The sequence below is a fragment of the Mirounga leonina genome, unplaced genomic scaffold (genome assembly GCF_011800145.1).
Source record: "Mirounga leonina isolate KUSES-001 unplaced genomic scaffold, KU_Mleo_1.0 Mir_177, whole genome shotgun sequence".
Taxonomy (NCBI): Eukaryota; Metazoa; Chordata; class Mammalia; order Carnivora; family Phocidae; genus Mirounga; species Mirounga leonina.
In genome coordinates, this window is record NW_023270459.1 from 870,229 (window position 1) to 884,063 (window position 13,835).

At 39.3% G+C, this 13,835-nt stretch overlaps 1 protein-coding gene and 1 non-coding gene across 2 annotated transcripts in view; both read left to right on the plus strand.

The window, feature by feature from the left end:
• LOC118022661 (zinc finger protein 780A-like) overlaps positions 1-13,835 on the plus strand; it is a 51,485-nt gene that overhangs the window by 31,217 nt on the left and 6,433 nt on the right. Inside the window, exons 6-9 of the mRNA XM_035023371.1 lie at positions 1,343-1,411; positions 8,464-8,579; positions 8,801-8,906; positions 12,410-12,524. Coding sequence (XP_034879262.1) covers positions 1,343-1,356 — 14 coding nt within the window. The 3' untranslated portion in view covers positions 1,357-1,411; positions 8,464-8,579; positions 8,801-8,906; positions 12,410-12,524. The remainder of the gene's footprint in view (positions 1-1,342; positions 1,412-8,463; positions 8,580-8,800; positions 8,907-12,409; positions 12,525-13,835) is intronic.
• Positions 3,029-3,135, plus strand: LOC118022934. The gene has a single exon (XR_004682604.1). It is a non-coding gene; the product is annotated as a U6 spliceosomal RNA (small nuclear RNA).

Sequence of the window (13,835 nt, forward strand, 5' to 3'; positions counted from 1 at the left end):
TCTCAAAGGGAGGGGGAGGCTGCAAGTGTTTCTCATCCTTACCAACTCAGTTGAAGAGGCTAAATGCCTGATGAGTATGGTTGAGTAGTTTGGGACTTCCTTCACCAGGCCCTACCCTACATAGATGGGATACTCTACTCAGGTATAGGGAGCCCAGAATACTGGGACCCTGATTGTCCTCATCTCAGCTCACATTTAGGACAGATTCCACACCAAGAGAGGCAGGATGAGAGTAGAGGCTACCACCAAGCACAATGCCCAGAATAGTGGTTCAGAGATTTTTGCCCAGAGGGAGTAGCAGTCTATAAGAAAAGAGCTCTGAAGCTCTCTCCGAAAGAACTGATTTTATTTGAAACAACATGGGAAAATTCAAGGCTGAGGGCAATGTTAAAGCAAATAGTTCCTCTGAATTAAAAATAATAACGGAAACCGTAGGATAGCTATTTTATCATACACACCTGGGGAATGAGCTAATAATTTCTATATATTTTAAGGCCAACAGTACAATTACATAAATATTTTTCCATACAACTTTTTAACTCTCCTAGGAAGAAATATGAAGCTATACTGTATTATAATTACTTCTACTACTTTTTATTTGGTTTTGAATTTCTGTCCAGAATTACTTCATTTCAACTTGAAGAACATTCTTCAGTATTTCTTTTAAGGTAAGCCAGGTAGGAATGAATTCTGTCATATTTTATTTCCTGGGAATATCTATTTTACCATCTTTTTTTTTTTTTTTTGAGAGGGAGAGGGTTAGGGGAGGGGCAGAGGGAGAGAGAGAGAGGGAGAGAATCTTTTTTTTTTTTTTTTAAAGATTTTATTTATTTATTTGAGAGAGAGAGAGAGCACATGAGAGGAGGGAGGGTCAGAGGGAGAAGCAGACTCCCTGCCGAGCAGGGAGCCCGATGCGGGACTCGATCCCGGGACTCCAGGATCATGACCTGAGCCGAAGGCAGTCGCTTAACCAACTGAGCCACCCAGGCGCCCCGAGAGGGAGAGAATCTTAAGCAGACTCCACACCCAGCATGGAGCCCAACACAGGGCTTGATCTCACAACCCCAAGATCATGACCTGAGCCAAAAACAAGAGTTGGATGCTTAACCAACTGAGCCACCCAGGCGCCCCAGCATCATTTTTGAAAGATAATTTTGCTGGTTATAAGATTGGTTGGTAGGGTTTTTCCTTTTGAGCAATTTGAATATGTTATCCCACTGCCTATGTCCTCCATTGTTTCTGATGAGAAGCATGCTGTTAATCTTACTGAGGTATTCTTGTGAGTAATACACTGATTTCCTCTTGCTGCTTTCAAGATACTCTCTTTGTCTTTAATTTTCAGCATTTTTACCATGATGTATCTGTTTGTGGGTGTCTGCACGCATCCTGCTGGGAGTTTGTTGAGCTTCTGGTATGTATAGATTAACGCTTGTCAAAAAATTGGGGATGGTTTGGGGTGCCTGGGTGGCTCAGTTAAATATCTGACTCTTGGTTTTGGCTCGGGTCATGGTCTTGGGGTCCTGAGATCAAGCCCCCGTGTTGGGCTCCATGCTCAGTGCAGAGTCTGCTTATCCCTCCTCTCTCGCTCTCTCTCTCATAAATAAAATTCTTTTAAAAATTGGGGATGGGGGGCGCCTGGGTGGCTCAGTCGTTAAGCGTCTGCCTTCGGCTCAGGTCATGATCCCAGGGTCCTGGGATCAAGCCCTGCATTGGGCTCCCTGAATGGCAGGAAACCTGCTTCTCTCTCTCCCACTCCCTCTGCTTGTGTTCCCTCTCTCACTGTGTCTCTGTCTGTCAAATAAATAAATAAAATGTTTTTTAAAAAATGGGGATGGTTTTAACCATTATTTCTTTAAATATTTTTCCTCCTCATTTCTTTTTTCTCTCCTCCTGGTTTTCTCATTAAACATATGTTGATGCATCTAAAGATGTTCCAAATTTATCTGAGTCTGTCTATTTTCCTTCATTCTGTTTTCTCTGTTCTTCAGATTGTATAATATCTATTTATCTATCTTCAAGTTTTCTGATTCTTCTGCCAACTCAAATCTACTGGTTAGCTCTTATGATTTTTTTTTTTATATATTAGTTATGGCATTCTTCAACTCCAGAATTGCCATTTGGTTCTTTTTATTATTTCTATCTCTTTATTGATATTCTCTACTTGATGAAACATTGTCTTCATATCTTCCTTTGTTCTTGTCCCTTTTTCTTGCCAAAAAATGGATATATTAGGTAACATATCATCGCAATTCTGAATATCAATCCCTCCTCCCACCCGCAGACTTGCTTTTGTTGTTTTTTGCTTAATTTGTTTTGTGTTTTGACTAGGCTATTTTAGTGAAATCTATTTCCCTTTGCAATGTGAAGCATTTAGTGTTGTGCTTGGGTGTGTTCTCAGTCACCTAGGATGACAGGAGTCTCCAACTATCCTTTCCCTTGATCTCTTTGTGAAGCAATCTGCCTCATTTGGTACTATTTCCAGCTCCTTAGGCTCCACTGATTTCCTGCTGATTGCTCTGCTGTTTTCAACAATTTCTTGGAGGCGTAAATTGCTCAGTCTGATCCAATTTAATTCTGGAAGGACTAGTTTTTAAGGTCAATCTCTGAGGTGTGTTTTGATCTCAGGATTTGTAGCATATATAGATATGTATAAAAATAAAAGCACAGAAAGTGAGAGGATGGAATGGAACTATATAGGAGTAACATTTATATAAGTCAATGGAATTTAAGTTGCTATAATTCTGAAGTCAATTCTACATTAAGATGTATATGGTATACAGGGCACCTGGGTGGCTCAGTCGGTTAAGCATCTGCCTTCATGAAGCTCAGGTCATGATCTCAGGGTTCTGGGATCAAGCCCTGCATCGGGCTTCCTGCTCAGTAGGGGGTCTGCTTCTCTCTCTGCCTTTGCTCCCCCCAACCCCTGTGCTTGCTCTCTCTCTCTCAAATAAATAAAAATCTTTTAAAAAGATATATATGGTATGCTTTAAGAATCTATTAAGAAAGTAACTTTAAAAATAGTGAATGAGTGCTTGCTTCAGCAGCACATATTCTAAAATTGGAAAAATACAGAGAAGATTAGCAAGGCCCCTGTGCAAAGATGACACACAAATTCATGAAGCATTCCATATTTTTTTTAAGTATAAAGAACAAACTGAGGGTTTCTGGAGGGAAGGTGGGTGTGGGGGGCTGGGTTAAATAGGTGATAGGTTAATAGGACACTTGTGATGAGCACCAGGTGTTGTATGTAAGTGATGAATCACTAAATTCTACACCTGAAACTAATATTACACTGTATGTTAACTGGAATTTAAGTAAAAACTTGAAAAAATATATATATAGTGAATGAGAAGAGAATCAAAACGTGTCACTATAAAAAAAATCAACTAAACACAAAGGAAGGCAATAATGGAGAAAAGGAGGGATAATAAAGCTATAAGATATAGGAAACAACAAAATAGCAAAGTAAGTCATTATCAGTAATTGCTTTAAATGTAAAGGGATTAAATTCCCCAACCAAAAGACTTAGATTGGCAGAATGGATATAAAACAAAACAGAATCCAACTATTAGCTGTCTACAAGAGACTCACTTTAGATCCAAGACACATGGGTTAAAAATGAAATGATTGGGAAAGATATTGCAAATAATTACCAAGATAGAGCAGGAATTGGCTATACTAATACACAAAATAGACTAAAAACTGTTACAAGAGACAAAGAAGGACATTATATAATATATTGATAACAAGGTCAATATACCAAGAAGATCTATCAATTACAAACACATATGTGGCAAACATCAGAGCTCTGAAGTATATGAAGCAAATGTTGACAGAGAGGGAGAGACTTCAGCACCCTACTTTAAATAATATATAGAACAACCAGACAGGTGATCAATAAGAAAATAGAAGACTTGAGCAATACTGTAGACCAGTTGGGCCTGACAGATATACAGAACACTCCACCCAACAATAGAATACATTTGTGTCAAGTGCGTGTGGAATATTCTTCAGGATAGACTATATGTTTATTTTTAAGATTTTATTTATTTATTTGACAGAGAGAGCAAGTAGGCAGAAGGAGAGGGAGAAGCAGGCTCCATGCTGTGCAAGGAGTCCGATGTGGGGCTCGATCCCAGGACCCTGGGATCATGACCTGAGCCGAAGGCAGATGCTTAACTGACTGAGCCACCCAGGCACCCCAGGATAGACCATAGAACTAGTTAATACTTGTTAAGCAACAGAACAAATATTAATAAATTTTAAAAGATTGAAACTAGAATTCAGTAGCAGGAAAACTGGAAAATCAACAAATATGTGAAAATTAATCAATACACTCTTAACTAATAAGTTAAAGAAGAAATCACAAGGGAAATTAGAAAATATCTTGAGACAAATGAAAACAAAACACAAACTACCAAAACTTGTGACATGCAACAGAAGCAGTACTAGAGGGAAATTTATAGCAGTAAATGTCTATATTAAGATTTCAGGGGCGCCTGGGTGGCTCAGTCATTAAGTGTCTGCCTTCGGCTCAGGTCATGATCCCAGTGTCCTGGGATCGAGCCCTGCATCAGGCTCCCTGCTCCGCGGGAAGCCTGCTCCTCCCTCTCCCACTCCCCCTGCTTGTGTCCTTCTCGCGCTGTCTCTCTCTGACAAATAAATAAAATATTAAAAAAAAAAAAAAGATTTCAAATCAACAACTGAACTTTACTCCTGAAAGAACTAGAAGAGAAAAACTAAACCCATAGGTGCTAGAAGGAAAGAAATAATCAAGATCAGAGTAGAGAAATAAAATAGGAGATAGAAAAACAGTAGGGACAATTAATGAAATAGTAGAGGAAATTCATGAAACCAAGAGTTGTTTCTCCAAAAAAATAACATATTAACAAATCATTAGCTAGGCTGACTAAAAGGAGAGAAGACTCAAATAACTACATTAGAAATGAAAGAGATGGAGTTTCTTCAAAATGTTAAAAATAGAACTCTGGAAAACAGTATGGAGGTTCCTCAAGACGTTAAAAATAGTTATCCTATGACCAAGCAATTGCACTACTATTTACCCCAAAGATACAGATGTAGTGAAAAGAAGGGGCACATGGACCCCAATATTCCTAGCAGCAATGTCCACAATAGCCAAACTGTGGGAGGAGCCAACATGTCCTTCAATGGATGAGTGGATAAAGATGTGGTTCATATATACAATGGAATATTACTCAACCATCAGAAAGGATGAATACCTACCAGAACAGGAGGGGATTATGCTAAGTGAAATAAGCAGAGAAAGACAATTATCATATGGTTTCACTTATATGTGGAATATAAGGAATAGCACAGAGGACCATAAGGGAAGCGAGGGAAAACTGAGTGGGAAGAAATCAGAGAGGGAGACAAACCATGAGAGACTCTCGACTCTGGGAAACAAACAGGGTTACAGAGGGGAGGGAGGTGGGGGGATGGGGTAATCAGGTGATGGGTATTGAGGTCACGTGATGTGATAGGCACTGGGTGTTATATGCAACTAAGGAATCGTTGAACACTACATCAAAAACTAATGATGTACTATATGTTGGCTAACTGAACATAATTAAAAAAATAATTTTCTAGTATACTATAAAAATTTTCAATATTTACTAAGGATGTTTTTGTAGTAAAACTTATTCATTGTTTATGTGAAATTAAAAAAAAAAAACAGATTCAAAGGGATACATGCACCCTGATGTTTATAGCAGCATTATCAACAATAACCCAACTATGGGGAGAGCCCAAGTGCACATTGACTGATGAATGGATAAAGATGATATGGGGTGTGTGTGTGTGTGTGTGTGTGTGTGTACACATACATGCAATGGAATAATTACTCAGCCATGAGAAAGAATGAAATCTTATCAAAAGCTAATGATGTAATGAATGGTGAATAACAACATGATAAAATTAAATTAAAAAAATAAAAACCCATGACCTTTAAAAAAAAAAAAAAAGAATGAAATCTTGCCATTTGCAACTATATGGATGGAGCTAGAGAGTATAATGCTAAGTGAAATAAGTCAGAGAAAGACAAATACCATATGATCTCACTCATATGTGGAACTTAAAGAAGACAGATGAATATATGGGAAGGGGTAAAGAAAAAAAGGAGAGAGAAACAAGCCATAAGAGACTCTACGGTAGAGAACAAACTGAGGGTTGATGGAGGGGAGGTGAGTGGGGGATGGACTAGATGGGTGATGAGCCCTTGTTTTTTGTTTTTTGTTTTTTTAAAGATTTTATTTATTTATTTGAGAGAGAGAGAATGAGAGACAGAGAGCATGAGAGGGAGGAGGGTCAGAGGGAGAAGCAGATTCCCTGCCGAGCAGGGAGCCTGATGCGGGACTCGATCCCGGGACTCCAGGATCATGACCTGAGCCGAAGGCAGTCACTTAACCAACTGAGCCACCCAGGAGCCCCTGAGCCCTTGTTTTGATGAGCACTGGGTGTTGTATGTAAGTAATGAACTACCAAATTCTCCAGAAACCAATATTTCACTGTATACTAACTACCTAAAATTTAAATTTAAAAAATAATTTAAAAAATAAAAGTAAAAAAGAAACGAAAGAGGTGATATTACCAATTTTACAGAAGAGAGTAATATGAACAATTTTGTGCCAGCAAACTGGATAATCTAGATGAAATGGACAAATTCCTAGAAACAACCTACTAAGACTGAATCATGAAGAAATAGAAAATCTAAATATACTTACAACTAGAAAGGAGATTGAATCAGCAACCCAGTACCTTCCAACAAAGAAAAGCTTAGGACCAAACAGCCTCACTGGTGAATTCTTCCAAATGACTTTAGATCTTAATTCTTTTATGGTACCATAGGCATGTATGTAAAGATACAAATTTCCCACTAGAAACATCCTTAACTGCATTCCATACATTTTGATAGGCTTTGTTTTATTTTCATTCAGTTCAAAATACTTTTCTAATTTCTTATAATTTTTTTTGATGATTCCTAGAGTATTTAGAAATGTGTTGATTAAAATACTTTTGAATCCCAAATATCTTTAGTTGTTGATTTCTAATTTTTTTTAAAGATTTTATTTATTTATTTGACAGAGACACAGTGAGAGAGGGAACACAAGCAGGGGGAGTGGGAGGGGGAAGCAGGCTTCCCACGAAGCAGGGAGCCCGATGTGGGGCTTGATCCCAGGACCCTGGGATCATGACCTGAGCCGAAGGCAGACACTTAACAACTGAGCCACCCAGGCGCCCTGTTGATTTCTAATTTATTTCCATTGTAGTCAGAAACATACTTAGCATGATTTCATTTTTTAAAATTTATTAAGATGCTTTATGGTCTAGCATATTATTTAGGCTGGAGAGAATAATAGGGCATGCTGCCTTGAAAAGAGTGTGTATTCTTCTCTTGGTAGAGTGTTCAATAAGTATCAGCTCAGTCAAATTGGTTGCTAGTATTACTGAAGTTTTCTGTACTCCTGCTGATTTTCTGCCTGGTTGTTATATCAATTATTGAGAGTGTATTGTTTAACTTTCCAAATTCTATGACTGAATTGTCTATGTCTCCCTTCAATTATGTCAGTTTTTATTTCATGTAACTGTGGGTTCTGTTGTTAGGGGCATATATGTTCATAATTGTTATATTTTCTTGAGGAAATTACCCTTTTATTATTAAATAATGTCCTTATTTTTCTCTAGTAACTCTTTTAAAGCATGTTTTGTCTGATATTAATGTGACCATCCCTTCTCTCTTCTGGCCACTCTTTGTATGGTGTATCTTTTTCCATTTTTTTTTTCAGCCTATTTCTGTCTATTGATAATCATGGTTCAATTTATGTCTGCTATTTTGCTATTTTTCTGTATGCCTCATGTGGTTTGTTTGGGTTTTTTTTATATCTAACTTGTATTTGTTGAGGAACAATGTTATTCAGCATCTGCAAGGAAGATCTGGGGCTTATCTACTTGTTTATGAGTTTGGTATACAGATGCTTTTAAAAAAAATTTTGGGGTGCCTGGGTGGCTCAATCATTAAGCATCTGCCTTCGGCTCAGGTCATGATCCCAGGGTCCTGGGATCGAGCCCCACATTGGGCTCCCTGATCGGTGGGAAGCCTGCCTCTCCCTCTCCCACTCCCACTCACCCTGCTTGTGTTCCTGCTCTTGTTATCTCTCTCTGTGTCAAATAAATAAATAAAATCTTTAAAAATAATAATAAAAATTAAAAAAAATTTAATTCCAGTGGATATATTAGAGAAGGGGGGAGGGGCAAAGGGAGAGGGAGAGAGAGAATCTTAAGCAGGCTCCACTCCCAGGATGGAGCCCGACATCATGGCTTGATCTCACAACCCTGAGATCATGATCTGAGATGAAACCAAGAGTTGGAGGCCCAAGCCCCTACTGCACCATCCAGGTGTCCCTGTCAGAACTTTTCAAAGTCCCCTGTCACTGTCTTATTTTCCAGTTCTAACCGTTTCACAGCCCTAGGCGGATGTGATGCTGACCTTCAAAGAGTGACACCTGTTGCTATTGTTTTCAATAATGCCCTGAGGATAGACCTTTTACAGAGTTTCAAATCAGGTAAGTCCCCTCTGATGACTGCCAGACTCAGTTTCTGCAGTTTCTGGTGTTGGTTGAGAATGATTGAGAGTGACCCAAGGTAGAATGTCACAAATCCCACTGTTCTTATTGAGGTTCAGTAGTGTTTCTTCAATAAATGCCTTTTAGTTTGTCATAGAAGTTCAGTTCATTTATAGTGTTTTAAAATGGTAATTTTTTTGCCTTTTTTTAAATCTGTGAAGGGAGAAGATTTACTGAGATCCTTACTGCACCATTCCAGAAGTCCCTTCTTGGCAGCTTCTTATAGGGTTAAACGTACACCATATGACTTAGAAATTCCACTCTGAGGTATTTACCCTAGAGAAATGAAAACTTATGTTCACACTAAAACCTGTAGGGTAATGTTCATAGATGCTCTGTTCATAATCCCCCAAACTTGAAACAAGTGAAGGATGACTCACAGAATGGGAGAAAACATTTGCAAATCATATATCTGATAAATAATTTGTATCTAGAATATAGAAAAAAAAGCTTATAATTCAAAAATCAAAATATAAGTAACCCAATTTAAAAATTGGCAAAGATTCTGAATGAATATTCTGCCAGGGACAATATACAAATGGTCAGCAAGCACATGAAAATATGATCAACATCATCTTTTAGCCAGCAGGGAAATACAAATCAAAATCACACTGAGTTACCATTTTGTACCCATTAGGGTGACTAGAATTAAAAAAAAAAAGATAATAGATGTTGGTGAAGATATAGAGAAACTGGAATTCTCATACACTGCTGGTGGGAGTGTAAAATGGTGCAGTTACTTGGGATAACAGAGACTAGCGTTTCCTTAAATGATTAAACATAGTGTTCCCATATGACCCAACGATGCCACATCTGGGTATATACCCAAGAGAAATAAAAAACATGTCCACACAAAAACTTGTAAATGGAGGAGTACCTTTGATGGGTGGTGAGGGCCAAGCTGTGCAACTCTCTACTCATACTGTAGGAAGATGGCTCAGAGACTTCTGATGAGGTGGGCACCCCTTAACCTCCAGGGCTCTGCAGACCCCACAGTACAGTCCTGGTGGCCTGACAGGAACACCTGGTCCAGCCTAATCAGTATACACACCACCAGAGTCTCTACAGTGACCTTTAACATCCAGGGTGGACCTGACTTTCAAGAGTGAGTTGTCAACAGTGAGAACCAGTGCTTGTGGATTTCCATGCACGGTGGTGTGGTCCCTGCAGGTTTTTTTCCTCTGGGGCCAAGGCTAGAGAAGATGGTGTCCAAACAGCACGGAAAGGTGATAATGACCAAGGTGGATATTAATGACCACACATTATGAGTATGAGATGTCAGCTGTTCCCCAATGTGCTGGCCATCAAGAATGGGACATGATGGGCAAGTTTGTAGGTATCAGGGACCAGCAGGAAGGCTTCCTGAAGAAGCTGATCGGCTGACAAACAGGGAAGAATCCTGATTCCCCTTGCCCCCCTGGATCCCCATGGTCCCAGGGAAGGACTCTGATGGAACTCACAGCCCTTCTCTGCCATCCCTTCACACCTCTTCCCTTTTGTCTGACCCCATGGGCCCATGCTTTGGAGACCCAGCCTCCAAACATGGGAGCCTCAAATATTTTCAACCCAGTTGACTGCCCAAGGTGGCCACCAGAGGAATGGTACTGCTGCTGGTCTGGGGACAGCTATCTTCCCACCTTTGTCTCTGCTTCTAGGGCTTGTTGCCATTCCCCCAGGATGCCTGGAGAGAGCCCTGGGGCCAGCCACAGTGTTACTGTTCCAGCAGTAACAGCTTGGTTCTCATCTCCCTGGTCCCTTCTGATCTGAACCCAGGTATCTGGCTCATTTGCCTCCTGTATTTTTCTTTCCTGCTGACCCCCCCCCTTTTTTTTTTGTAAAAAAGAAAATTTAAGAAAAAAAAAAACAACAAGTGAGAGTAATATACAATTCTCTCATTTATTATAAGTTTGAATAAAACTTTATGTGATTACTACCTCCTGTGAAGAACAGACCCTGGGCTCTGCACTAAAATTACCCTGTAGCTGCCTCCCACTCCCCCACCCAAAGAGCCTCTTCCCTTCTTTCCTCCTAGGCACAAGGGCAGAGAATTGCACTGGGCTGGGGGAGCCCTGCAGACCCATGACTCTGGAAGGCTGAAGACACTGCCTTCCCTCACCATTAGCTGGCCCTTTTGTTCTCTGAGCAGGAGACTTACCTGTGAACAAGCCAGACCAATCAAACTAGAGTTCGCATTGTCAAAAAATAATAATAATAATAATCAAACATGTAAATGGATTTTTATAACAGCATTATCCACAATAGCAAAATGTGGAAATAACTTAATGTCCACCAACAGGTGGCTAAACAAAATGTGGCTGTTGTGGGATGAATTTGTCCCCCCAAATTTTATATATTGCAGTCCTAGCACCTAGTACCTCAGAAGGTGATGGTATTTGGAGATCGGGTCTTGAAAGAGGTAATTCAAGTTTAGTGAGGGCATGAAGGTGGGCCCTAACGCAATGACTAGTGTCTTTATAAAGAGAGATTAGGACACAGGCTTGCCCATACAGAAGGAAGACCATGTGAAGACATAGGGAGAAGAAACAGCCCTGGTGACACATTCATGTTGGACACTGAGCCTGTACAGTTATGAGAAAATACATTTCTGTTGTTGAAGCCACCACTCTGTGGCACTTTGTCACGGCAGCCCTTGCAAACAAATACAGTGGCATAGCCACACAATGGACTATCATGCAGCCATAAAAAGGAATGAAGTAGTGATATACACTGCAACTGGGATGAACCTTTAAAAACATTCTGCCAAGTGGAAAAAAAAAACAACACATAACCCAGTCACAAAAGACCACATGTTCTATGATCACATTCAGATGAAATTCCAGAATAGGGAAATCCAGCGATGAAAGTAGATTAGTGGTTGCTTATGGCTTCAAAGACTGGGGGTGGGGCGGGGGGAGTGGTCTTTTTATGACGGAGTTGTGGTTATGTGTAAAATTGCTATAAACATTCTTTTTTTTTTTTTTTTAAGATTTTATTTATTTATTTGAGAGAGAGAATGAGATAGAGAGAGAGAGCATGAGACAGGGGAGGGTCAGAGGGAGAAGCAGGCTCCCTGCTGAGCAGGGAGCCCGATGCGGGACTCGATCCCGGGACTCCAGGATCACGACCTGAGCCGAAGGCAGTCGCTTAACCAACTGAGCCACCCAGGCGCCCTGCTATAAACATTCTTGAACAAGTTTCCTGTAGGTATATATTTCTAATTCTCTTGCACAGATATCCAGGAGTGAAATTACTAGATCATAGTGCAGATCTATGTTTAATTTTTACAAGAAATGCCAAATTGCTTTTCATAGTAGTTGTGCCAGCTTATACTCTCATGAGCAATACGTAACAGTTCCAGTTTCTCCACAGCCTTGTTAACGTTTGACATTGTCTGTCTTTCACATTTTAACCATTCTAGTAGATATGTTGTACTTGCTATTGTGGTTGCTTTGTGTTTTTCTTGGTGACTTGAGGACTCATCCTAATACCGTTTTTACAAATGGATTCTCTCCAAATGTTTTTAGACCCTGGCTAGAGGCCAATCAGTTGCTCTTCTTGAGCTGCTGGTTAAGTGCACACCCTAACTACCTCTCTCATTGGGCGCTCACACTCCAGGACACTATACACCTGCCCTAATTGCCCCAGGACCACGTACCAGACAACCAGGGACAGCCCCTCTTCCCCAGAGTCTGCTGAAATTATTCAAAGTAGCAGTCCTAAGCCTTGCCTAAGTCCTAAGCTTACCTTGCCTCCATCATTCCTTCCCACAGAAACAGCAATAAAGGTGCTTGCCCACAGTTCTCTTCTCTCCCGTGGCCTTGTGTATGATCCTGGCACTTCCACAAAGCGACCCCACATGGCATGCTGTGTTCTCCCCTGGGAATTGTGAGTATAATAAATTATAAAATTCTCCACTTTCTCTCTCTTGATCTGCATCACCATACCTTACCCAAAGTAATATGGTTAAAACACTCATGCTGTGGACTTTTTTGTTGTTGTTGTTCTTATTGGCCATTTGTCTATCTTTTGTGAAGTGTCTGTTCACATCTTTTGCCCATTTTTTGTTTTTTATTTTCATCCTATTAAGTTGTACAAGTTCTTTAGATATGCTAGAGAGAAGCCCTTTTTGGATATATGTATTATAAATATTTCATGTCAGCCCATAGCTTCATTTTCATTGCCCTAATGGTATCTTTTGATGAGAAATTTTTAGATTTATTGAAGTTCAATTTATCTTTTTTTTTTTTTTTTAAGGTTAGGGCTTTTTCTTACTCCAAAGTCATGATGATATTCTACCATATTTTATTCTAGAAACTTCATAGTTCTTTATATCTCTGATCCACCTCGATTTAATTTGGGGGTATGGTGTTAGATATAGGTTGAGGTTAATTTTCCCAAGTTTATCCAGTTGTTCCGGCACAATTTTTTGAAAGAACTGTCCTTTCCTGCATTGAACTGCCTTGGAGTTTTTTCAGGACAATCAAATGACTGTACGAGTATAGATCTATTTCTTGATCCTCTATTTTGTTCCACTTATCAATTTATCATTATACCAACACCACATGGCCTTGATTTTAGCTTCATAGTAAATCTTGAGTTCAGGTAGTGTAAATCCCCCAGCTTTATTCTTCTTTTAAAATACCCTTAAGTATTCTAAGTCCTTTGCATTTCCACATGCTTACAATTAATAGCAATTTCTGCAGAAGTGCCTGTTGGGATTTTGATTCACCATTGAGTGTATAGTTCAACTTGAGGAAAACTGACTTCTAAACATTTTTGGGTCTTCTCAGCCATGATTATGGCACATCATTCCATTTAGTTAGGTATTCTCTAGCTTCTCACAGCAAAATTGTGTAATTTTCAGGTATGTGTTTTGTTAAATTTATTCCTAAGTATTTTATGTTCTCTAAAAATGGAACTTTTCTCTTTTAAATTTCATTTTCATTTATCTGCTGTAATATAAAAATTAAAACTGGGGGCATATATTGTCCTTGAAACTATAAATCTTTCCCACAAAGAAAACTCCAGGTTCAGATGACTTTAATGTCAACTGGAACCACGATTTAAGAAAGAAATAATACGACATTAATATCTTTTTCAGAAAATAGAGAAAGAAGGAACATTTCCCATCTCAATACCGATACTAAAACCTAAGAAAGATATCATGAGGAAAAAAATTGTAGACCAAAATCAGTA